This window comes from Oncorhynchus keta, chromosome 35 (genome assembly GCF_023373465.1).
Source record: "Oncorhynchus keta strain PuntledgeMale-10-30-2019 chromosome 35, Oket_V2, whole genome shotgun sequence".
NCBI classification, from domain to species: domain Eukaryota; kingdom Metazoa; phylum Chordata; class Actinopteri; order Salmoniformes; family Salmonidae; genus Oncorhynchus; species Oncorhynchus keta.
In genome coordinates, this window is record NC_068455.1 from 74,630,518 (window position 1) to 74,655,517 (window position 25,000).

General features: G+C 44.7%; 2 protein-coding genes across 2 annotated transcripts in view; one reads left to right on the top strand and one right to left on the bottom strand.

The window, feature by feature from the left end:
* Window positions 1-853, top strand: part of LOC127915526 (tumor necrosis factor ligand superfamily member 10-like) — a 9,844-nt gene extending 8,991 nt beyond the window's left edge. Inside the window, exon 5 of the mRNA XM_052495700.1 lies at window positions 529-853. Coding sequence (XP_052351660.1) covers window positions 529-819 — 291 coding nt within the window. The 3' untranslated portion in view covers window positions 820-853. The remainder of the gene's footprint in view (window positions 1-528) is intronic.
* A 14,567-nt stretch (window positions 854-15,420) lies between these two features.
* The window catches only part of LOC118378359 (H(+)/Cl(-) exchange transporter 5-like), a 44,975-nt gene continuing 35,395 nt past the window's right edge, over window positions 15,421-25,000 (bottom strand). The window contains exon 18 of the mRNA XM_052497737.1: window positions 15,421-20,806. Coding sequence (XP_052353697.1) covers window positions 20,716-20,806 — 91 coding nt within the window. The 3' untranslated portion in view covers window positions 15,421-20,715. The remainder of the gene's footprint in view (window positions 20,807-25,000) is intronic.

The following is a 25,000-nucleotide window of genomic DNA, read 5'->3' on the forward strand; positions in this document are numbered from 1 at the left end:
TCCATTACTCCCTCCCTCCCTGCCTGCCTCCTCCCTCCATTACTCCCTCCCTCCCTGCCTGCCTCCTCCCTCCATTACTCCCTCCCTCCCTGCCTGCCTCCTCCCTCCATTACTCCCTCCCTGCCTCCTCCCTCCATTACTCCCTCCCTCCCTGCCTGCCTCCTCCCTCCATTACTCCCTCCCTCCCTCCTCTCCCTGCCTGCCTCCTCCCTCCATTACTCCCTTCCTGCCTCCTCCCTCCATTACGCCCTCCCTCCCTCCCTGCCTGCCTCCTCCCACCATTCCTCCCTCTCTCCATCACTCCCTCCCTCCCTGCCTGCCTCCTCCCTCCATTACTCCCTCCCTGCCTGCCTCCTCCCTCCATTACTCCCTCCCTCCCTGCCTGCCTCCTCCCTCCCTCCCTGCCTGCCTCCTCCCTCCATTACTCTCTCCCTCCCTGCCTCCCTCTCTGTCTCCCTCTCTATTTGTTCCTCCCACTCTCTCTCTTTCTCTCTCCCTCCATCCATCCCTCCATCCATCCATCCCCAGGTGTACTTCCGCTACCCATCCCTTAATGAAGGGGACCAACATACAACCAGTCACCAGCTGGTCCAGTGTGTATACAAGAAGACTTCCTACCTGAGACCCATCCAGCTGCTGAAGGGTGTAGGAACCAAGTGCTGGGCCCCAGACGCGGAGTACGCCCTCCACTCTGTGTACCAGGGAGGGCTGTTTGAGCTCAGGGCCGGGGATGAACTCTTTGTCTCTGTCTCGTCCCCCTCCATGGTCCATGCGGAGGATTCATCAAGTTATTTTGGGGCATTCCGTCTGGACCTGTAAAGATGGAAACGAGAGGGTGGGAAACCACCAGAAGAGGGGGGCGGGTGGGATAAAAAGGAAAGGAGAGGAGGGGAGGACAGGTTCAGGACACTGCCAGGGTGAGGAATGGGGGGGGTGAGGAGAGGAGGGGAGGACAGGTTCAGGACACTGCCAGGGTGAGGAATGGGGGGTGAAAGGAGAGGAGGGGAGGACAGGTTCAGGACACTGTCAGGGTGAGGAATGGGGGGGGTGAAAGGAGAGGAGGGGAGGACAGGTTCAGGACACTGCCAGGGTGAGGAATGGGGGGGGAAAGTAGAGGAGGGGAGGACAGGTTCAGGACACTGCCAGGGTGAGGAATGGGGGACAGGGGGGTGAAATTAGAGGAGGGGAGGACAGGTTCAGGACTCTGCCAGGGTGGGGAATGGGGGGATGGGGAGGACAGGTTCAGGACACTGCCAGGGTGAGGAATGGGGGGACGGGGGACGGGGTGAAAGGAGAAGAGGGAGGAAGGGTGAACCCCCAATGATTAAATCCCTACTCCCCCTGCTTCCCTGGACACTCCAAAGTGGATTCCATAGGATTCTATATGTGAAGGAGGGCCAAAACGTTGGACAGACACTGAGGATCAATAGACAGAAGAATGTATTGGTTTATTGATATATAAATCACATAATAGGATGTGGATCTATGGAACAGAACGGTAGCAAGAAAAAAAGAAAACATTTGTGATGATGTGATAGCCAAGATTTGTGCCATGTGTGCATGGGTTACATACTAACTGTATAGAATGGAAGGAGTTGATTACAGAATGTAGAATGAGTTCTGTTCTATTCATTCTATTTGTATGGAGTTGACCATCTGTTCTGAGGGTTCTGACTGGACATGTGGCCGTTTGGGAAATGAGAAAAAAAGACTTTTATTTTGTATCTGTGTTGTGTACAGACCATTTGGAGGAAGAAGAAGAGTTGAGGACTTTTAAACATGGGATATAAGACTGTTTGGAAGAGGATTCATACTTTAGTTGTGTATATGACAAAATGACTCTCTAGAATCTGTCTCTCTAAAATGACTATAGAATCTGTCTCTCTAAAATGACTCTAGAATCTGTCTCTCTCTAAAATGACTCTAGAATCTGTCTCTCTAAAATGACTCTAGAATCTGTCTCTCTAAAATGACTCTAGAATCTGTCTCTCTAAAATGACTCTAGAATCTGTCTCTCTAAAATGACTCTAGAATCTGTCTCTCTAAAATGACTCTAGAATCTGTCTCTCTAAAATGACTCTAGAATCTGTCTCTCTAAAATGACTCTAGAATCTGTCTCTCTAAAATGACTCTAGAATCTGTCTCTCTCTAAAATGACTCTAGAATCTGTCTCTCTCTAAAATGACTCTGTAGAATCTGTCTCTCTAAAATGACTCTGTAGAATCTGTCTCTCTCTCTAAAATGTCTCTGTAGAATCTGTCTCTCTAAAAATGACTATAGAATCTGTCTCTCTCTAAAAATGACTATATAATCTGTCTCTCTAAAATGACTCTAGAATCTGTCTCTCTCTAAAATGACTCTGTGGAATCTGTCTCTCTCTAAAATGACTCTGTAGAATCTGTCTCTCTCTCTAAAATGACTGTAGATTCTCTCTCTCTAAAACGACTGTAGATTCTCTCTCTCTAAAACGACTGTAGATTCTCTCTCTCTAAAATGACAGAGACAGACAGCACAGATCCCCACCCTACACACACTCCTCTCTGACACACACACCTCCATTTGCAGTCTGGTAAATGTCAGTGACCAAGCAGTGTGTGGGATTGTTTCTCCAGTGTTCCTTTGCTCCATGGTTGGCTCAGAGGATAGGTTAAACAAACAAACACACTGCAGCAGGGCTCACACACACACACACACACACACACACACACACACACACACACACACACACACACACACATTTTTTTAAAGCTGGTTGATGTACAATTTAACCCCTGCTTCCTAGAATCTGTGGGGTGGTTTGTATCTGTGTATAAAATGATTGTATGTATAGGTCTATACTGTGACTGTATAGTTCAATACTGTGATTGTATAGTTCAATACTGTGATTGTATAGTTCTATACTGTGATTGTATAGTTCAATACTGGGATTGTATAGTTCTATACTGGGATTGTATAGTTCTATACTGGGATTGTATAGTTCTATACTGGGATTGTATAGTTCTATATTGTGATTGTATAGTTCTATATTGTGATTGTATAGTTCTATATTGTGATTGTATAGTTCTATATTGTGATTGTATAGTTCTATATTGTGATTGTATAGTTCTATATTGTGATTGTATAGTTCTATACTGGGATTGTATAGTTCTATATTGTGATTGTATAGTTCTATACTGGGATTGTATAGTTCTATACTGGGATTGTATAGTTCTATATTGTGATTGTATAGTTCTATATTGTGATTGTATAGTTCTATATTGTGATTGTATAGTTCTATATTGTGATTGTATAGTTCTATATTGTGATTGTATAGTTCTATATTGTGATTGTATAGTTCTATACTGTGTAAAATTTAAGTTCACCAAAGCGAAGCATAATAATAGTTTATTTCTTCTCTTGACACAAATCTCTATTTGTGTCTAGTTGTTGTTTTAACACTTCCACCATTGTTGAAATTTAACCGAGTGACTCTCACTCACCTTTAGTTAGTCCTCCTCGCTCCCAATACCATGGGGAGCCACAACAACCACTACAGCCCACTAACGGTACCGAGCCAGCAGCAACTGTACCGAGCCAGCTGCAACTGTACCGAGCCAGCTGCAACTGTACCGAGCCAGCTGCAACTGTACCCAGCCAGCTGCAACTGTACCGAGCCAGCTGCAACTGTACCCAGCCAGCTGCAACTGTACCGAGCCAGCTGCAACTGTACCGAGCCAGCTGCAACCCAGCCAGCTGCAACTGTACCCAGCCAGCTGCAACTGTACCCAGCCAGCTGCAACTGTACCCAGCCAGCTGCAACTGTACCGAGCCAGCTGCAACTGTACCCAGCCAGCTGCAACTGTACCCAGCCAGCTGCAACTGTACCCAGCCAGCTGCAACTGTACCGAGCCAGCTGCAACTGTACCCAGCCAGCTGCAACTGTACCCAGCCAGCTGCAACTGTACCCAGCCAGCTGCAACTGTACCCAGCCAGCTGCAACTGTACCCAGCCAGCTGCAACGGCAGTTGGAAGATTCCTGGGATTATGAAGGAATAAGCAGACAATCCAGGAATCCTGACAAAACATCGGACATTTAAGCAGAAGCTTCTATCTAAAGGACTTACGGCAGCGATACGTCTTAATACTGGTGGCAGGAATTAAACCCATGACCCTGGCATTGCTGGCGTCACGCTCAACCAACCGAGCCACACAGGACAACCAGCCGAGCCACACAGGACAACCAACCGAGCCACACAGGACAACCAGCCGAGCCACACAGGACAACCAGCCGAGCCACACAGGACAACCAACCGAGCCACACAGGACAACCAGCCGAGCCACACAGGACAACCAACCGAGCCACACAGGACAACCAGCCGAGCCACACAGGACAACCAGCCGAGCCACACAGGACAACCAGCCGAGCCACACAGGACAACCAACCGAGCCACACAGGACAACCAGCCGAGCCACACAGGACAACCAACCGAGCCACACAGGACAACCAGCCGAGCCACACAGGACAACCAACCGAGCCACACAGGACAACCAGCCGAGCCACACAGGACAACCAGCCGCAGCCACACAGGACAACCAACCGAGCCACACAGGACAACCAGCCGAGCCACACAGGACAACCAGCCGAGCCACACAGGACAACCAACCGAGCCACACAGGACAACCAGCCGAGCCACACAGGACAACCAGCCGAGCCACTTATGACAACCAGCCGAGCCACACAGGACAACCAGCCGAGCCACACAGGACAACCAACCGAGCCACACAGGACAACCAACCGGGAATTCTGGAACACCTGGCCCTTTGGTGAAAGTTACCAGAATGTAATAAATAGTCCACCTACAGTGCCTTGCGAAAGTATTCGGCCCCCTTGAACTTTGCGACCTTTTGCCACATTTCGGGCTTCAAACATAAAGATATAAAACTATATGTTTTGTGAAGAATCAACAAGAAGTGGGACACAATCATGAAGTGGAATGACATTTATTGGATATTTCAAACTTTTTTAACAAATCAAAAACTGAAAAATTGGGCGTGCAAAATTATTCAGCCCCTTTACTTTCAGTGCAGCAAACTCTCTCCAGAAGTTCAGTGAGGATCTCTGAATGATCCAATGTTGACCTAAATGACTAATGATGATAAATACAATCCACCTGTGTATAATCAAGTCTCCGTATAAATGCACCTGCACTGTGATAGTCTCAGAGGTCCGTTAAAAGCGCAGAAAGCATCATGAAGAACAAGGAACACACCAGGCAGGTCCGAGATACTGTTGTGAAGAAGTTTAAAGCCGGATTTGGATACAAAAAGATTTCCCAAGCTTTAAACATCCCAAGGAGCACTGTGCAAGCGATACTATTGAAATGGAAGGAGTATCAGACCACTGCAAATCTACCAAGACCTGGCCGTCCCTCTAAACTTTCAGCTCATACAAGGAGAAGACTGATCAGAGATGCAGCCAAGAGGCCCATGATCACTCTGGATGAACTGCAGAGATCTACAGCTGAGGTGGGAGACTCTGTCCATAGGACAACAATCAGTCGTATATTGCACAAATCTGGCCTTTATGGAAGAGTGGCAAGAAGAAAGCCATTTCTTAAAGATATCCATAAAAAGTGTTGTTTAAAGTTTGCCACAAGCCACCTGGGAGACACAGCAAACATGTGGAAGAAGGTGCTCTGGTCAGATGAAACCAAAATTGAACTTTTTGGCAACAATGCAAAACGTTATGTTTGGCGTAAAAGCAACACAGCGCATCACCCTGAACACACCATCCCCACTGTCAAACATGGTGGTGGCAGCATCATGGTTTGGGCCTGCTTTTCTTCAGCAGGGACAGGGAAGATGGTTAAAATTGATGGGAAGATGGATGGAGCCAAATACAGGACCATTCTGGAAGAAAACCTGATGGAGTCTGCAAAAGACCTGAGACTGGGACGGAGATTTGTCTTCCAACAAGACAATGATCCAAAACATAAAGCAAAATCTACAATGGAATGGTTCAAAAATAAACATATCCAGGTGTTAGAATGGCCAAGTCAATGTCCAGACCTGAATCCAATTGAGAATCTGTGGAAAGAACTGAAAACTGCTGTTCACAAATGCTCTCCATCCAACCTCACTGAGCTTGAGCTGTTTTGCAAGGAGGAATGGGAAAAAATGTCAGTCTCTCGATGTGCAAAACTGATAGAGACATACCCCAAGCGACTTACAGCTGTAATCGCAGCAAAAGGTGGCGCTACAAAGTATTAACTTAAGGGGGCTGAATAATTTTGCACGCCCATTTTTTCAGTTTTCGATTTGTTAAAAAAGTTTGAAATATCCAATAAATATCGTTCCACTTCATGATTGTGTCCCACTTGTTGTTGATTCTTCACAAAAAAATACTGTTTTATATCTTTATGTTTGAAGCCTGAAATGTGGCAAAAGGTTGCAAAGTTCAAGGGGGCCGAATACTTTCGCAAGGCACTGTACATGTTAACAGAATATGTTGTAGATATCTTGTTCCACAGTACATTGTCTTCCTCTATGGAGTCCCTCCTTGGATCGATATGTCATTGGAATTGTTTTGTGGACAGTAATAGTATATCATACACATCTACCAGAACTATCAGGACCAAACCTGTTGGCTGAACTCTGTTTAATCTGATTCATGTTCAGGGCTTCAACAATCTGTCAACAGTTGTCAACTGAACCTAGAGGCCACAGGAGGCTGGTGGCGCCTTAATTGGGGAGGCCGGGCTCGTGGTTTCCATGTGTTTGATACCATTCCATTTGCGCCGTTTCAGCCGTTATTATGAGCCGTCCTCCCCTCAACAGCCTCCACTGGTGTAGGCATGGATACCACACACACGGGCACAGCTCGATACAGTACCCACGCCCTGTAGGAATTGGCAAGGAGCCGAGCATCATTCACACACAGATCCAGTTTAAATCAAAGGTCTCTACTGCCGTGTTGCTACGGGAATGTCGTTATGTTGAATGTGTGTTGTACACGATTTGACACAAAGTGGATCCCGTGTGTGTTTTTATAATTAAAATAGGCACTGGAAAGCCTGACAGATTCAAAGCCTTATATGATTATAGTGTATCAATGTAATCACTGACCTGTCGGCTAGTTTCACTGTCTCTCCCTGTCCTTGGAAAAGATACTGACTAAATTGTAACAGTTCTCAGTTGTGATATTACTGTTCTGGTGTTATTTCCCATGGGAATGTGGTTCAATGATGTGAACCTCGCTGTGTGTGTGTGTGTGTGTGTGTGTGTGTGTGTGTGTGTGTGTGTAGAAACATACAGTGAATGACAACAACAAGGATGTGAATACATTCCATTGTAATGACTTGGATTCACAGAGCTTTAGCCCTGTGTATACAGTGTTGTGTGTGGTCCTTCTGTGGCTCAGTTGGTAGAAACATACAGTGAATGTAACGCCAAGGATGTGAATACATTCCATTGTAATGACGTAGAATGTATGCACAGACTGTAAGCCGCCTAATAAAACAGTGCTAAATGGCATATATTATTATTATTATTATTAACATTTACCCATCAATGCTTTTATAGGAACATGAAACTGAAACTAAAAATTTAAACTAATAATGAACTAATTATTTTTTGAAATAATTGAAAAAAAAAAACGAATAGAAATCAAATCAAATATAAAAACACAAAACTATCATAACCTTGCTACCCGTTCACTGTAGAGAGAGAGAGAGAGAATACATGTGTATAATGTAAATGTGATGTACGAGGGAAGAAAATCATTATAAACCACAGGACACATTCTCAGAACCAAATCCTACGTCCGCTATTGGTCTTCGTACATCCTTGTTTTATTTCACTCCTAGGCTGCATCCCAAATGGCCCCCTGTTCCATATATGATGCACTGTTTTCAGTCCCACTGGCCCCGTTTAAAAGGAGTGCACTAAATCGGTTATAGGGTACCATATGGGACTCAGTCCTACCTGTTCCAACACACTCTCTACAAATGGTTTCTCTGTTTCGACTTGTTTTATAATGATATCATAATGCCACTGGTGGAATGTACATACATATATACATTACTTGGACTTAATGTTCATTTTGTGGTAAATAAAGTGCCGGATGATGATGATGATGCTGTATTGGATAATTGTTATTATTATTATTATTGTTATTATTACTGTTATTATTGGTGTTATTATTGTTACTATTGTTACCGGGTGCTCAAAGCATTTCAGGATTATATGACAAACTCACCTAATGTTCTGCCAATGTACTTGGTTCGTAAATATTAACGTCTGTATTTCTCAAACCGTTATGTATTTAACCATGGTGTCGTTGGGAAGCATTAACATATATTTCATGAGAGAGGAGATACGGAGTAGACAGTCGGTATGCCAACCGCAGTCGAATAAAAACAAATGAGTGGCATTGTTGAAGTCCCGAGTTTCAACATAGCAAACTAGGACTGATAGTTTGGTAAACTAAACTAGCAAGTCTGTTTGTTGACCACGACGACTACTGTAGCTATCTAGTAAACTCTCTAGCTACGTCAGTGGATATTGAACACATTTCTAGCGGCAAATGTATTCAATTATATCCATGGTTTAAAAAGGATAGTCAATTTGAGGATCTATGCGTTCTCTGTCAAATAATGCATCTCCGTGGAAAGTCCGTTCCAATCCGCTAGAGCGTCGCGGAACGCACCTTCCACGTTGTTCATTATTATTTATTTTTTTTAACTCATAGCCCGTCGTTGATTATCACTTATATATGCATGCATATGATTTTTATTACAGTCAACAGAAATTATCAACCCAAAAATAGATTAGAAAACAAATTATTTATTGTTAGACATGACTATGAAAACAATTAACTAGATCGAGTGGCAAAACTAGACAATCTGTTATGTACACAGAACCAGTCAAAAGTTTGGACAAACCTACTCATTCAAGGGTTTTTCTTTATTTGTACTATTTTCTACATTGTAGAATAATAACGAAGACATGAAAACTATGAAATAACACATAGAATCATGTAGAAAACCAAAAAGTGTTAAAACATTCAAAAAATATTTTAGATTATTTAAAGTAAACACCCTTTGCCTTGATGACATCCTTGCACACTCTTGGCATTCTCTCAACCAGCTTCACCTGGAATGCTTTCCCAACAGTCTTGAATGAATTCCCACATACGCTGAGCACTTGTTGGCTGCTTTTCCTTCACTCTGCAGTACAACTCATCCCGAACCATCTCAACTGGGTTTAGGTCAGGTGATTGTGGAGGCCAGGTCATCTGATGCAGCACTCCATCACTCCTTCTTGGTCAAATAGCCCTTACACAGCCTGGAGGTGTGTTTTGAGTCATTGATCCCGCCGGCAGGCAGACGGACAGACAGACAGACGATCTTCAGCATCAGCCTGCTGACACTATGCAGTGGTTGTTCTGTGGTGGCCTTGGGTCTGTTCAAAAAAGTTCACTTCGTTCCTTGAAGTAGGCTATTACTGACCTTACCATGATCAGATGGGTCAAAAGGTTAAGGCTCCACCTTACAGATCCACACCAAGCTGATCACTTCAACAAGACAAGTTCAGAAAGTCTTCCTGGATGCCATGGATTTTCCTCCATCGTAGGGTGAGAGTTGGGAAGCCACAGCGGTCATTTTGTTCGGACGTGCCTCTCCCAGAAGTCTGTGGACAACGTTTAGAGTGGGGAACATAAATAAATACCTCATCTTCCATTCCCGTGGTGGCGGCCGGCCCGCTGCAGCCAACTGTCCAGTGAGTGAGTGTGTGTGCATGGGTGGGTGTGTCCAGCGATCGGGACAAGCCGCTGCGGTCAACCGTCCAGTGAATGTTTGTGCATGGGTGTGTGTGTCCAGCGATCGGGACAAGCCGCAGTGGTCAACTGGGCGGAATCACGCCTAGATCTCGAGACGTGAGCCAAAACGTTTGACCGACATTCTGACCAAGATTCTAGCCACTGACCTTTTTATCCTACAGTAAACATCACATCAATCATAATAACACCACAGAAAAAAATAACCAGAATAATGGTGATTTGTGAAGTATCTCGCCAGCGAAGAGGGAGGAGAAGAGAAAGCTATGTATTAGAAATTCTAACCCTAGGTCTGTATAGACTGGTCCTCCTAATAGACTAGGTCTGTATAGACTGGTCCTCCTCATAGACTAGTTCTGTATAGACTGGTCCTCCTAATAGACTAGTCCTCCTAATAGACGAGGTCTGTATAGACTGGTCCTCCTAATAGACTGGTCCTCCTAATAGACTAGGTCTGTATAGACTGGTCCTCCTAATAGACTAGATCTGTATAGACTGGTCCTCCTAATAGGTCTGTACTGGTCCTCCTAATAGACTAGGTCTGTATAGACTGGTCCTCCTAATAGACTAGATCTGTATAGACTGGTCCTCTAGGTCTAATAGACTAGGTCTGTATAGACTGGTCCTCCTAATAGACTAGGTCTGTATAGACTGGTCCTCCTAATAGACTAGGTCTGTATAGACTGGTCCTCCTAATAGACTAGGTCTGTATAGACTGGACTAGGTCCTCCTAATAGACTAGTCCTAGGTCTGTATAGACTCCTAATAGACTAGGTCTGTATAGACTGGTCCTCCTAATAGACTAGGTCTGTATAGACTGGTCCTCCTAATAGACTAGGTCTGTATAGACTGGTCCTCCTAATAGACTAGGTCTGTATAGACTGGTCCTCCTAATAGACTAGGTCTGTCCCTAGACTGGTCCTCCTAATAGACTAGGTCCTCCTAATAGACTAGGTCTGTATAGACTGGTCCTCCTAATAGACTAGACTGGTCCTCCTAATAGACTAGGTCTGTATCTGTAATAGACTAGGTCTGTAATAGACTAGGTCTGTAATAGACTGGTCCTCCTAATAGACTGGTCCTCCTAATAGAATAGGTCTGTATAGACTGGTCCTCCTAATAGACTAGGTCTGTATAGACTGGTCCTCCTAATAGACTAGTCCTCCTAATAGACTAGGTCTGTATAGACTGGTCCTCCTAATAGACTAGGTCTGTATAGACTGGTCCTCCTAATAGACTGGTCCTCCTAATAGACTAGGTCTGTATAGACTGGTCCTCCTAATAGACTAGGTCTGTATAGACTGGTCCTCCTAATAGACTAGGTCTGTATAGACTGGTCCTCCTAATAGACTAGGTCTGTATAGACTGGTCCTCCTAATAGACTAGGTCTGTATAGACTGGTCCTCCTAATAGACTAGTCCTCCTAATAGACTAGGTCTGTATAGACTGGTCCTCCTAATAGACTAGTCCTCATAATAGACTAGGTCTGTATAGACTGGTCCTCCTAATAGACTTGGTCTGTATAGACTGGTCCTCCTAATAGACTAGGTCTGTATAGACTGGTCCTCCTAATAGACTAGGTCTGTATAGACTGGTCCTGCTAATAGACTAGGTCTGTATAGACTGGTCCTCCTAATAGACTAGGTCTGTATAGACTGGTCCTCCTAATAGACTAGGTCTGTATAGACTGGTCCTCCTAATAGACTAGTCCTCCTAATAGACTAGGTCTGTATAGACTGGTCCTCCTAATAGACTAGTCCTCCTAATAGACTAGGTCTGTATAGACTGGTCCTCCTAATAGACTGGTCCTCCTAATAGACTAGGTCTGTATAAACTGGTCCTCCTAATAGACTAGGTCTGTATAGACTAGGTCCGTATAGACTGGTCCTCCTAATAGACTAGATCTGTAATAGACTGGTCCTCCTAATAGACTAGGTCTGTATAGACTGGTCCTCCTAATAGACTAGGTCTGTATAGACTGGTATCTCCTATATAGACTTAGACTGGTCCTCCTAATAGACTAGGTCTGGTATCAAATCACAAATGTATTTATATAGCCCTGTATCAGCTGATATCTCAAAGTCTGTATAGACTGGTAAAACCCCAAACAGCAAGGTCTAGGTGTAGAAGACTGGTGGTCTCTCCCTAATAGAAAACTAGGTCTGTATAGACTGGTCCTCCTAATAGACTAGGTCTGTCCTCTTCTGGCTGTGACCTAATATACTAGAACATGTAAGACTGTTCCTCATAAATGACCACAGGTGGTCCTCCTAATAGACTAGGTCTGTATAGACTGGTCCTCCTAATAGACTAGGTCTGTATAGACTGGTCTGTATAGACTGGTCCTCCTAATAGTCTGTAATAGACTAGGTCTGTATAGACTGGTCCTCCTAATAGGTCTGTATAGACTAGGTCTGTATAGACTGGTCCTCCTAATAGACTAGGTCTGTATAGACTGGTCCTCCTAATAGACTAGGTCTGTATAGACTGGTCCTCCTAATAGACTAGGTCTGTATAGACTGGTCCTCCTAATAGACTAGGTCTGTATAGACTGGTCCTCCTAATAGACTGGTCCTCCTAATAGACTAGGTCTGTATAGACTGGTCCTCCTAATAGACTAGGTCTGTATAGACTGGTCCTCCTAATAGACTAGGTCTGTATAGACTGGTCCTCCTAATAGACTAGGTCTGTATAGACTGGTCCTCCTAATAGACTAGGTCTGTATAGACTGGTCCTCCTAATAGACTAGGTCTGTATAGACTGGTCCTCCTAATAGACTAGGTCTGTATAGACTGGTCCTCCTAATAGACTAGGTCTGTATAGACTAGGTCTGTATAGACTGGTCCTCCTAATAGACTAGGTCTGTACAGACTGGTTCTCCTAATAGACTAGGTCTGTATAGACTGGTCCTCCTAATAGACTAATAGACTAGTCTGTATAGACTGGTCCTCCTAATAGACTAGGTCTGTATAGACTGGTCCTCCTAATAGACTAGGTCTGGTCCTCCTAGACTAGGTCCTCTAATAGACTGGTCCTCCTAATAGACTAGGTCTGTATAGACTGGTCCTCCTAATAGACTAGGTCTGTATAGACTGGTCCTCCTAATAGACTAGGTCTGTATAGACTGGTCCTCCTAATAGACTAGGTCCTCCTAATAGACTAGGTCTGTCTAATAGACTAGACTGGTCCTCCTAATAGACTAGGTCCTGTATAGACTGGTCCTCCTAATAGACTAGGTCTGTATAGACTGGTCCTCCTAATAGACTAGGTCTGTATAGACTGGTCCTCCTGTAATAGACTAGGTCTGTATAGATTCGTCCTCATAATAGACTAGGTCTGTATAGACTGGTCCTCCTAATAGACTAGGTCTGTATAGACTGGTCCTCCTAATAGACTAGGTCTGTATAGACTGGTCCTCCTAATAGACTGGTCCTCCTAATAGACTAGGTCTGTATAGATTTGTCCTCATAATAGACTAGGTCTGTATAGACTAGGTCTGTATAGACTGGTCCTCCTAATAGACTAGGTCTGTATAGACTGGTCCTCCTAATAGACTAGGTCTGTATAGACTGGTCCTCCTAATAGACTAGGTCTGTATAGACTGGTCCTCCTAATAGACTAGGTCTGTATAGACTGGTCCTCCTAATAGACTAGGTCTGTATAGACTTGGCCTATATAGATTGGTCCTTCTAATAGACCGGCTCAGAGGGAAAGGATTCCACCCTGTCCTTGTGACTCAAATGACACACATTCCTATCTGTCAGTGTGTGTGTGTGTGTGTGTCAGATCGGAAGGAATTTCAGTTTTTCTCCTCTGAGTCTTGTGTGTTCGATGGGGAGGAATTTTGGTAATTCGAGTCGTGTGTATGGCCACAAAACCACTTCATAACTGTGGGACAATTAATTGACAGGCTTGCTAATGGATGTCCAAAACTGAATAAACATTTAAACAGTTATGTGGATCAGAAGTGTGTTTGAGAGAGAAACAGAGACGACAAGTTTGTGGTTATTGGATCCTGGATATCTATGGTGGTTAAATACAGCAAATTCTGAAAGCATTCAGACCGTTTTGACTTTTTCCACGTTATTACGTTACAACTTCATTCCAAAATGGTTTACACCCCCCCCCCCCTTCATCATGACAAAATTATTACAAATATTTTATATCACATTTACATAAAGTATTCAGACCCTTTACTCAGTACTTTGTTGAAGCACTTTTGGCAGCGATTACAGCCTTGAGTCTTCCTGGGTTTGACGCTACAAGCTTGGCACACCTGTATTTGGGGAGTTTCTCCCATTCTTCTCTGCAGATCCTCTTCAAGCTCTGTCAGGTTGGATGGGGAGAGTCGCTACACAGCCATTTTCAGGTCTCTCTGGAGATGTTCGATCGGGCTCGTGTCTGGACTCTGGTTGGGCCACTCAAGGATATTCAGAGACTTGTCACGAAGCCACTCCTGCGTTGTCTTGGCTGTGTGCTTAGGGTCGTTGTCCTGTTGGAAGGTGAACCTTCGCCCCCAGTCTGAGGTCCTGAGGACTCTGGAGCAGGTTTTCATCAAGGATCTCTGTACTTCGCTCCGTTCATCTTTCCCCTCGATCCTGACTAGTCTCCCAGTCCCTGCAGCTGAAAAACATCCCCACAGCATGATGCTGCCACCACCATGCTTCACCGTAGGGATGGTGCCAGGTTTCCTCCAGACGTGACATATGGAATTCAGGCCAAAGATTTCAATCTTGGTTTCATCAGACCAGAAAATCTAGTTTCTCATGGTCTGAGAGTCTTTGGGTGTCTTTTGGCAAACTCCAAGCAGGCTGTCATGCGCCTTTTACTGAGGAGTGTCTTCAGTCTGGCCACTACCATAAAGACCTGATTCTATCTCCACAGAGGAACTCGGGTTCTTGGTCACATCACTGACCAAGGCCCTTCGCCCCGGATTGCTCAGTTTGTCCGGGTGGCCAGTTCTAGAGAAGAGTCTTGGTTTCAAACTACTTCCATTTAAGAATGAAGGAGGCCATTGTGTTCTTGAACCTTTAATGCTGCAGAAATGTTTTGGTCCCCTTCCCCAGATCTGTGCCTCGACACAATCCTGTCTCTGAACTCTACAGATAATTCCTTCGACCTCATGGCTTGGTTTTTGCTCTGACATGCACTGTCAACTGTGGGACCTTATATAGACATGTGTGCCTTCCAAAATAATGTCCAATCAATTGAATTTACCACAGGTGGACTCCAATCAAGTTGAAGAAACAACTCAAGGATGATCAATAGAAACAGGATGCACCTGAGCTCAATGTTGAGTCTCATAGCAAAAAGGTCTGAATATTTACATATTTAAAATACATTTCAAACATTTCTAAAAACCTGTTTTCGCTTTGTCATTATGGGGTATTGTGTGTAGATTGAGGAAAACAAATATTTTACCATTTTAGAATTGAGGCTGCAACATAATGTGGAAAAAGGGAAGGGGTCTGAATACTTTCCAAATGCACTGGATATGTGTTTGATTTGATTTAACCTGTTGAGTTTGGATTCCGTTGCATTAAGATCAACAATGACATCACATTACACTCATGGTTCAACGCACACACACACACACACGTCTCTCTGAATGCATAATTTAGATTTAATATATTTAGATCACAAACCCCATAACATTACAATCATAATGAAACATACATTTCCTTCTGTGCAAAAATAAATAATCATACAATAATTTAAACAAACTGGTACATATACATCATGTGAACAAAAAAAAAAACAATACAGACCATCAATCATATAAAAAGTGTGTGTAAGGTCTTAGCAGAGCGCTAAAACACACATGTCATCATCGCTCATATAACATGTACGTAATGTAAGGTCTTAGCAGAGTGCTTTGATAAATGTCCATGCGTATTTGTCTTCATTCTGAAAGGAAATTTCTGTAGAAACCTTTGAGTTTCTGGGGAAAATGTGTGTCTTGGGGATTTGGGTCCGCCCCTAGTGATTGATGGGATGGACGAGACCCAGGGGTGGGGGGGGCTCTCTTTGGTCCACAGTCTTGTACATCAAGGGTGTTCCTTAATGTAATTGTTGGATCTGACCCCCTGACCTCACATATCAACCTCTCTGAAGGGTAAATAAAGTGTTATTATCCTTGTGGGGACCAGAAGTCCACACGAGGAAAAATACTATTTTAGGCTCCGGGGTTATGGAAAATAGGATTTTGAATGAGAGTCAATTATTTGGTCCCCGCAAGAATAGGAAAAAGAGAGAGAGCGCCAGAGTGTGTGTACCTCTCCTTTCAACCCTATCTAAAAGAGTCAATAACAAACACCACCATCTATATTACACACATCTAGACGGAGCACACACACACACACACACACTGAATGGACTCATCTATATTACACACAGAGCAACAGACATAGAAATAGGTCACACAGAATGGACTCGCCATTTAGAAAAAAGGATTGATTGTCCTTAAGCCAGATGGTCTTCTAGTATATTGTGCATGGTTTCACCGTGTCGTCATCTAGGGTGGGGTCAAATAGAATCCCCGGAGTATTTAGACAGTTCTAGAATATAGACAAAAAAAACTAAAAAAAACACTACACTTACTGCCAAGTGTTTTGGTAAATTCTTGGTATTGTTCCGTATAACAGCCAACTTCAACTGAGCGTTAAGGAATTCTGATTTCTAAGTGACAATTTACATGAGCCACAAAGTTGAATCAAGGCATATCAATGACATGTAAGACATTGAACAGCGTAATTACGTGTCTATGTCCTGAAGTGTGGTATGATGGGGTCACAGTGAAGACTACAGGGCCTTGTTTGACTCAACTTTCCCTCTCGCCTTTGTTCAGTATTTTTCTCAGGAGTGTGAACAAAGACTATTCCCTCCTTTAAATCCCCCTCTTTTCACAACCTCCCATCCTGTCACACACACACACACACACACACACCCCCCCCTGTCATCATATCAACAGTGTTGGCATTACCTCCATAGTTATCAGTCTACAGAGGTCTGTGTTGCTCTAAGAGGCAGTCAGGAAATGTGTCTAATGAGCTTTCACACCTCCTCAACCCCTAAAACCCCTGTCTGTGGCGAGGTATAAGACATTTATCAAAACAGACACACACACAGCCTCTCACAGAGCGCTCCAAGCCCACTACCCAGACTTCAGGGGGAATTTAGACTCTTCTAGAATTCTGAGAGGGGGACAAATATGGGAATCCCTCATAGGGTATGGTAAAAAAAACAACATTCCACTTTCAGAATGACAAATCATTTCATTTCTGATAAGCTTCTTAGGAACTGCCAGAGGTGCTCATTGTAAGTAGTCTCAGCGATAGTGCTTTTAAACCCCAACTAGCAGACAAAGGCTGGCAGTAGCATAGGAAGTGGTCCCTACAGCATGGAGAAATAAAGAAACTGGCCAGGGCCCGGCACAAACTAGACCACACCTTATTGCACTTCCTGTTACAAGACAAGAGAGAAAGGTCACGCGGCGGTCATGTCTAGACGGGATACAGCTTTTGTCAAATTTACATCAAAAGTAGATTTTCATTAGCATTTTAGCTAACCATTCTCCTAACCTTAACCTAATTCTCCTAACCTTAACCTAATTCTCCTAACCTTAACCTAATTCTCCTAACCTTAACCTAATTCTCCTAACCTTAACCTAATTTGCCTGTCCTGCTCCGTAAGTTATAGTAAACCTGCTGCGAAAAAGTCCATTTTGACAAAAGCTGTATCCCTTCTAGACTAAACCTCACGCGGCTCGACAGGCAGGCAGCATTGTGACATCATATTTGGAATATGTGAGAGAGAGAGAGAGAGAGAGACGGTGGGGACAGAAGAGGGAGGGGTTGTCTAAGGACAGAGAATGGAGAGGGTGGATAGGCGGATGGGATGACAACATTTCTATAAAAATGAGAAGACCAGGGAAAAAAACACCGCAATAAAAAGAGGAATATGAAGATGGTCATTTATTCCTCCAGGGCCATATGAATGGGATATGTCCCAAACAGTGCCCTATCCACTATAAGCCCTGGTCAAAAGTAGTGAACTATATAGAGAATAGGGTGTCATTTGGGACACAGACATAAGGAGATGGTTATGACAATCTGATCACCATTGTTGATTATAAACACAACGCTTCCCATGAGCTCATCACACACACACACACACACACACACACACACACACACACACACACACACACACACACACACACACACAGTTTGATTCACGATCCCTAAAAAAATATTTCAGAATCAGAAAGAGAGAAGAGATTAAACTCAAAGTCCCAAAGTCCTCTTTAAACTAACAACTTCACAGTCTTGGAAAGGCAATATAGTTTATGTACAACTCTCAGAAACGTGAGAGTACATTTTGGCAAATTCCCATGTCTGTAAAATATTCCCTAGGACACACACACACACAGACAACGGGGCCTAAAGAAAGAGCTTGAAAGAGGCCAATCCACCCCTATATGACTCAACGTGAATCAAGGGGGCCTGCTCTGACTGCCACTGAACCCAGCAGACACGCAGACACGCAGACACGCAGACACGCAGACACGCAGACACGCAGACACGCAGACACGCAGACACGCAGACACACAGACACACAGACACACAGACACACAGACACACAGACACACAGACACACAGACACGCGTCGGTGTTGGAGGAATGTGTGCCTTTGAGCAGCTCTGTAACCTGATCTCCATGTGAAGAGTCTTTGGATCCGTCTCTCTCTCTCTAATATCCTGTAGCTAAAAGCATTCTAATAGGCCGTGTGTGTCGTTAGCCTCTTCCCACGCCTGTCGCACATCAAAGTGATGAACAACCGGGTTGTCATGGTAACACACCCATGTGGTCATGGGGGCTATTTTAGGAGGAATTCTACACTTCGATGTTTCCCTTTTGTGTTCTAGCTTTATCTCAGCAATATGCACACACACACACACACACCTCAGAGATTATGAGTAGACACATCTGTATCTAACAAGCAGAGACAAGACAACATGGAGGACAGACTCAGTGACTCAGTTTTAACTACCTGAGATGGATCCTACGGCGATCCAGATGGATCCTACGGCGATCCAGATGGATCCTACGGCGATCCAGATGGATCCTACGGAGATCCAGATGGATCCTACGGAGATCCAGATGGATCCTACGGAGATCCAGATGGATCCTACGGAGATCCAGATGGATCCTACGGAGATCCAGATGGATCCTACAGAGATCCAGATGGATCCTACAGAGATCCAGATGGATCCTACAGAGATCCAGATGGATCCTACAGAGATCCAGATGGATCCTACAGAGATCCAGATGGATCCTACAGAGATCCAGATGGATCCTACAGAGATCCAGATGGATCCTACAGAGATCCAGATGGATCCTACAGAGATCCAGATGGATCCTACAGAGATCCAGATGGATCCTACAGAGATCCAGATGGATCCTACAGAGATCCAGATGGATCCTACAGAGATCCAGATGGATCCTACAGAGATCCAGATGGATCCTACAGAGATCCCTAATTCCCTACATGGTGTACTACTGCATCAGTAACAGTTTGGTCAGCACTTCCCCACCACCTCTCCTCAACAGTCCTTTTTTTTTTTAAAGGCTCAGTGGAACCTTGTATTTTACATCATGATTAGCCATTTCTTAAATTCTCACTTTTCATACCTCCATCTCACCCTCATCCTTCCATCTCATCTCATCTCTCTCTCTCTCTGTGTGTACAGCTATAGTACTGGTTGCAGTGCAGGAAAGAGTTCTGTCTATTAGTTCGGCAGGTCTATTACATGTTAGTCATTTAGCAGACACTTATCCAGAGTGACTTACAGGAGCTATTAGGGTAAGTGCCTTGCTCAAGGGCATGTTGACAGACTCTTTACCGAGTCGGTTCGGGAATTCAAACCAGCGACCTTTCAGTTACTGGCCCAACACTCTTATCCGCTAGGATTCCTGCCGCCCAATCATTTTCCTTCTCAGTGTGTTCGCTCCTATTTTTTCATCCTCTTTGTATAAATGTGTCCATAATACTGTATCCACCAGCCCTCTTCTTTAGGTGAGACCTATTGAGAAAACAAGGCCGTGTCATCCCTCCTATAGGCTGGTGTCCTCCTCCCATAAAGAAGTGGATGGATGGAAACAGGGAGGAGACAAGCTCAGTTGAAGGTCTTCATTTGCCAGAGGTCCGCTTCTTCAGAGGTGTGGAGAGGGAGGGAGGGAGTCTGGGTCTCAGTTGAAGGGGACAGAGTCTGGGTCTCAGTTGAAGGGGACAGAGTCTGGGTCTCAGTTGAAGGGGACAGAGTCTGGGTCTCAGTTGAAGGGGACAGAGTCTGGGTCTCAGTTGAAGGGGACAGAGTCTGGGTCTCAGTTGAAGAGGACAGAGTCTGGGTCTCAGTTGAAGAGGACAGAGTCTGGGTCTCAGTTGAAGAGGACAGAGTCTGGGTCTCAGTTGAAGAGGACAGAGTCTGGGTCTCAGTTGAAGAGGACAGAGTCTGGGTCTCAGTTGAAGAGGACAGAGTCTGGGTCTCAGTTGAAGAGGACAGAGTCTGGGTCTCAGTTGAAGAGGACAGAGTCTGGGTCTCAGTTGAAGAGGACAGAGTCTGGGTCTCAGTTGAAGAGGACAGAGTCTGGGTCTCAGTTGAAGAGGACAGAGTCTGGGTCTCAGTTGAAGAGGACAGAGTCTGGGTCTCAGTTGAAGAGGACAGAGTCTGGGTCTCAGTTGAAGAGGACAGAGTCTGGGTCTCAGTTGAAGAGGATAGAGTCTGGGTCTCAGTTGAAGAGGATAGAGTCTGGGTCTCAGTTGAAGAGGATAGAGTCTGGGTCTCAGTTGAAGAGGATAGAGTCTGGGTCTCAGTTGAAGAGGATAGAGTCTGGGTCTCAGTTGAAGAGGATAGAGTCTGGGTCTCTGTTGGACATCTGAGCCATGTGCTTCAGAATGTCTTTCTTAGTGATGATTCCCAGCAACCTCCTGAGATAGATGAATACAGAGAGAGAGGGAGAAGAGGGAGAGGGAGAAGAGAGAGAAGAGAGAGAAGAGAGAGAGGAGAGAGAGGGAGAAGAGGGAGAGGGAGAAGAGAGAGAAGAGAGAGAAGAGAGAGAGGAGAGAGAGGGAGAAGAGAGAGAGAGAGAGAGAGAGAAGAGAGAGAGAGAGAGAGGGAGAAGAGAGAGAGGGAGAAGAGAGAGAGAGGGAGAAGAGAGAGAGAGAGAGAGAGAGGAGAGAAGAGAGAGAGGGAGAAGAGAGAGAGGGAGAAGAGAGAGAGGGAGAAGAGAGAGAGGGAGAAGAGAGAGAGGGAGAAGAGAGAGAGGGAGAAGAGAGAGAGGAGAGAGAGAAGAGAGAGAGGGAGAAGAGAGAGAGGGAGAAGAGAGAGAGAGGAGAAGAGAGAGAAGAGAGAGAGAGGGAGAAGAGAGAGAGGGAGAAGAGAGAGAGGGAGAAGAGAGAGAAGAGAGAGAGGGAGAAGAGAGAGAAGAGAGAGAGGGAGAAGAGAGAAAAGAGAGAGAGGGAGAAGAGAGAGGAGAGAGAAGAGAGAGAGAGGGAGCAGAGAGAGAGCAGAGAGAGAGCAGAGAGAGGGAGAAGATAGAGAGGGAGGAGAGAAGAGAGAGAGAGAGAGAGGGAGAAGAGAGAGAGGGAGAAGAGAGAGAGGGAGAAGGAAAGAGAGAAGGGAGAGAGGGAGAAGAGAGAGAGAGAGAGAGAGGGAGAAGAGAGAGAAGGAGAAGAGAGAGGAGAGAGAGAGAAAAGAGAGAGAGGGAGAAGAGAGAGAGGGAGAAGAGAGAGAAGAGAGAGAGGGAGAAGAGAGAGAGGAGAAGAGAGAGAAGAGAGAGAGGGAGAAGAGAGAGAAGAGAGAGAGGGAGAAGAGAGAGAGGAGAAGAGAGAGAGAAGAGAGGGAGGAGAGAAGAGAGAGAGAGAGAGAAGAGAGAGAGGAGAGAAGAGAGAGAGAGGGAGAAGAGAGAGAGAGGGAGAAGAGAGAGAGAGGGAGAAGAGAGAGAGAAGAGAGAGAGAGGGAGAAGAGAGAGAAGAGAGAGAAGAGAGAGAAGAGAGAGAGGGAGAAGAGAGAGAAGAGAGAGAGGGAGAAGAGAGAGAAGAGAGAGAGGGAGAAGAGAGAGAGAGAGAGGGAGGAGAGAAGAGAGGGAGGGAGAAGAGAGAGAAGAGAGGGAGGAGAGAAGAGAGAGAAGAGAGGGAGGAGAGAAGAGAGGGAGGAGAGAAGAGAGGGAGGAGAGAAGAGAGGGAGGAGAGAAGAGAGGGAGAAGAGAGAGAGAGGGAGAAGAGAGAGAGAGGGAGAAGAGAGAGAGCAGAGAGAGGAGAGAGAGGGAGAAGAGAGAGAGCAGAGAGAGGAGAGAGAGTTTACCATTAGAAATGTATAATGTGTTTACAAAGAGACAACTTCCAGCCAAAACAGCATTCTTCAATTTAAATCAAGAGAAGAGAGACAGACAGAGCGAGAGACAGACAGAGCGAGAGACAGACAGAGCGAGAGACAGACAGAGCGAGAGACAGACAGAGCGAGAGACAGACAGAGCGAGAGACAGACAGGCTGTGTGTGCCTCGATCTAGGTTGGGCAAAACTAAAGATGGCGGTGTTCGCCTTAGCAATATCACTGGAATAAAAACCACCTCCATTCCTGTCATTACTGAAAGAGATCATGATACCTCACATCTCAAAATAGGGCTACTTAATGTTAGATCCCCCACTTCCAAAGCAGTTATAGTCAATGAACTAATCACTGACCATAATCTTGATGTGAAACATGGCTTAAGCCTGATGAATTTACTGTGTTAAATGAGGCCTCACCTCCTAGTTACACTAGTGACCATATCCCCCACGCATTTGAATAGTTACTGTTTACAGGCCTCCTGGGGCATCTACAACGTTCCTCACCGAGTTCCCTGAATTCCTATCAGACCGTGTAGTCATGGCAGATAATATTCACATTTTTGGTGACTTTAATATTCACATGGAAAGTTAACAGACCCACTCCAAAAGACTTTCGGGGGCCATCATCGACTGGACCTAGTTTGGTCCCGTGGAATAAATATTGTGGATCTAAATGTTTTTCCTCATAATCCTGGACAATCGGACCACCATTTTATTACGTTCGCAAACACAACAAATAACCTGCTCAGACCCCAACCAAGCATTATCAAAAGCCGTGCTATAAATTCTCAGACAACACTAAGATTCCTAGATTCCCTTCCTGAGTCCCTCCACCTACCCGAGGACGTCAAGAGTTCAAAATTCTGTTAACCACCTAACTGAGGGACTAAATTTAACCTTGCGTAATACCCTTGATGCAGTCGCACCCCTGAAAACAAATAACATTTGTCATAAGTAACTAACTGACTTGCCTAGTTAAATAAAGGTTAAATAAATAAGAAACTAGCTCCCTGGTACACAGAAAATACCAGAGACCTGAAGCAAGCTTACAGAAAATTGGAACGGAGATGGCGCCACACCAAACTGGAAGTCTTCCGACTAGCTTGGAAAGACGGTACCGTGCAGTACCGAAGAGCCCTTACTGCTGCTCGATCATCCTATTTTTCTAACTTAATTGAGGAAAATAAGAACAATCCCAAATGTATTTTTGATACGGTCGCAAAGCTAACTAAAAAGCAGCATTCCCCAAGAGAGGATGGCTTTCACTTCAGCAGTGATAAATTCATGAACTTCTTTGATGAAAAGATTATGATCATTAGAAAGCAAATTACAGACTCCTCTTTAAATCTGCGTATTCCTTCAAAGCTCAGTTGTCCTGAGTCTGCACAACTCTGCCAGGACCTAGGATCAAGAGAGACGCTCAAGTGTTTTAGTACTATATCTCTTGACACAATGATGAAAATAATCATGGCCTCTAAACCTTCAAGCTGCATACTGGACCTTATTCCAACTAAACTACTGAAAGAGCTGCTTCCTGTGCTTGGCCCTCCTATGTTGAACATAATAAATGGCTCTCTATCCACTGGATGTGTACCAAACTCATTAAAAGTGGCAGTAATAAAGACTCTCTTGAAAAAGCCAAACCTTGACCCAGAAAATATATATATATTTTTTAAAGCTTATATTGAAGCTCTCATTCCTCTCAAAAATGTTTGAAAAAAAAACTGTTGCGCAGCAACTCACTGCCGAGGCTCTGCATCTGTTTGGCCCTGTCCGGGGATATTGTCGGACGGGGCCACAGTGTCTCCCGATCCCTCCTGTCTCAGCCTCCTGTATTTATGCTGCAGTAGTTTGTGTCGGGGGGTCAGTCTGTTATAGCTGGAGGATATCTCCTGTCTTATCCGGTGTGAATTTAAGTCTCCCTCTCTGAGCGAAATAGAGAGAATAGGATAATGCCTCAGGACTAACTGGCCTGATGACTCCATGCTGTCCCCAGTCCACCTGGCCGTGCTGCTGCTCCAGTTTCAACTGTTCTACCTGCGGCTGTGGAACCCTGAACTGTTCACTGGACGTGCTACCTGTCCCAAACCTGCTGTTTTCAACTCTCTAGAGACAGCAGGAGCGGAAGAGATACTCTGAATGATCGGCTATGAAAAGCCAACTGACATTTACACCTGAGGTGCTGACCTGTTGCACCCTCTACAACCACTGTGATTATTATTATTTGACCCTGCTGGTCATCTATGAACGTTTGAACATCTTGGCCATGTTCTGTTATAATCTCCACCCGGCACAGCCAGAAGAGGACTGGCCCTCCCCTCATAGCCTGGTTCCCCTCTCGGTTCTGGCCTTTCTAGGGAGTTTTTCCTGGCCACAGTGCTTCTACACCTGCATTACTTGCTGTTTGGGGTTTTAGGCTGTTTTCTGTACAGCACTTTGAGATATCAGTTGATGTAAGAAGGGCTTTATAAATACCACTGATTGACTGATTGGTTGATTGATTGAGGGGAGAGGGATGGAGTGGGATATGCATGAGTGTTTGTTCTCTGGCCTCTAGTGGTGGAGTGATGCAAGTTGGCAGAGCTAGAGATCTACTGTCAGTCATTCCCTGGAAATGGAGATGTCTTCACACACAAGGGTGTTAAACCCATTCCATTTTTATTGTATTCAATGTTTATAAAAAATATCTTAATTCAATACAGAATTGCATAAAAAAGAATACCCAGCCAAAAACTATATATGGTTGACAAGTTCCAGAATATTTCGTCAGAGAGTGTAGAATGACCAGAGTG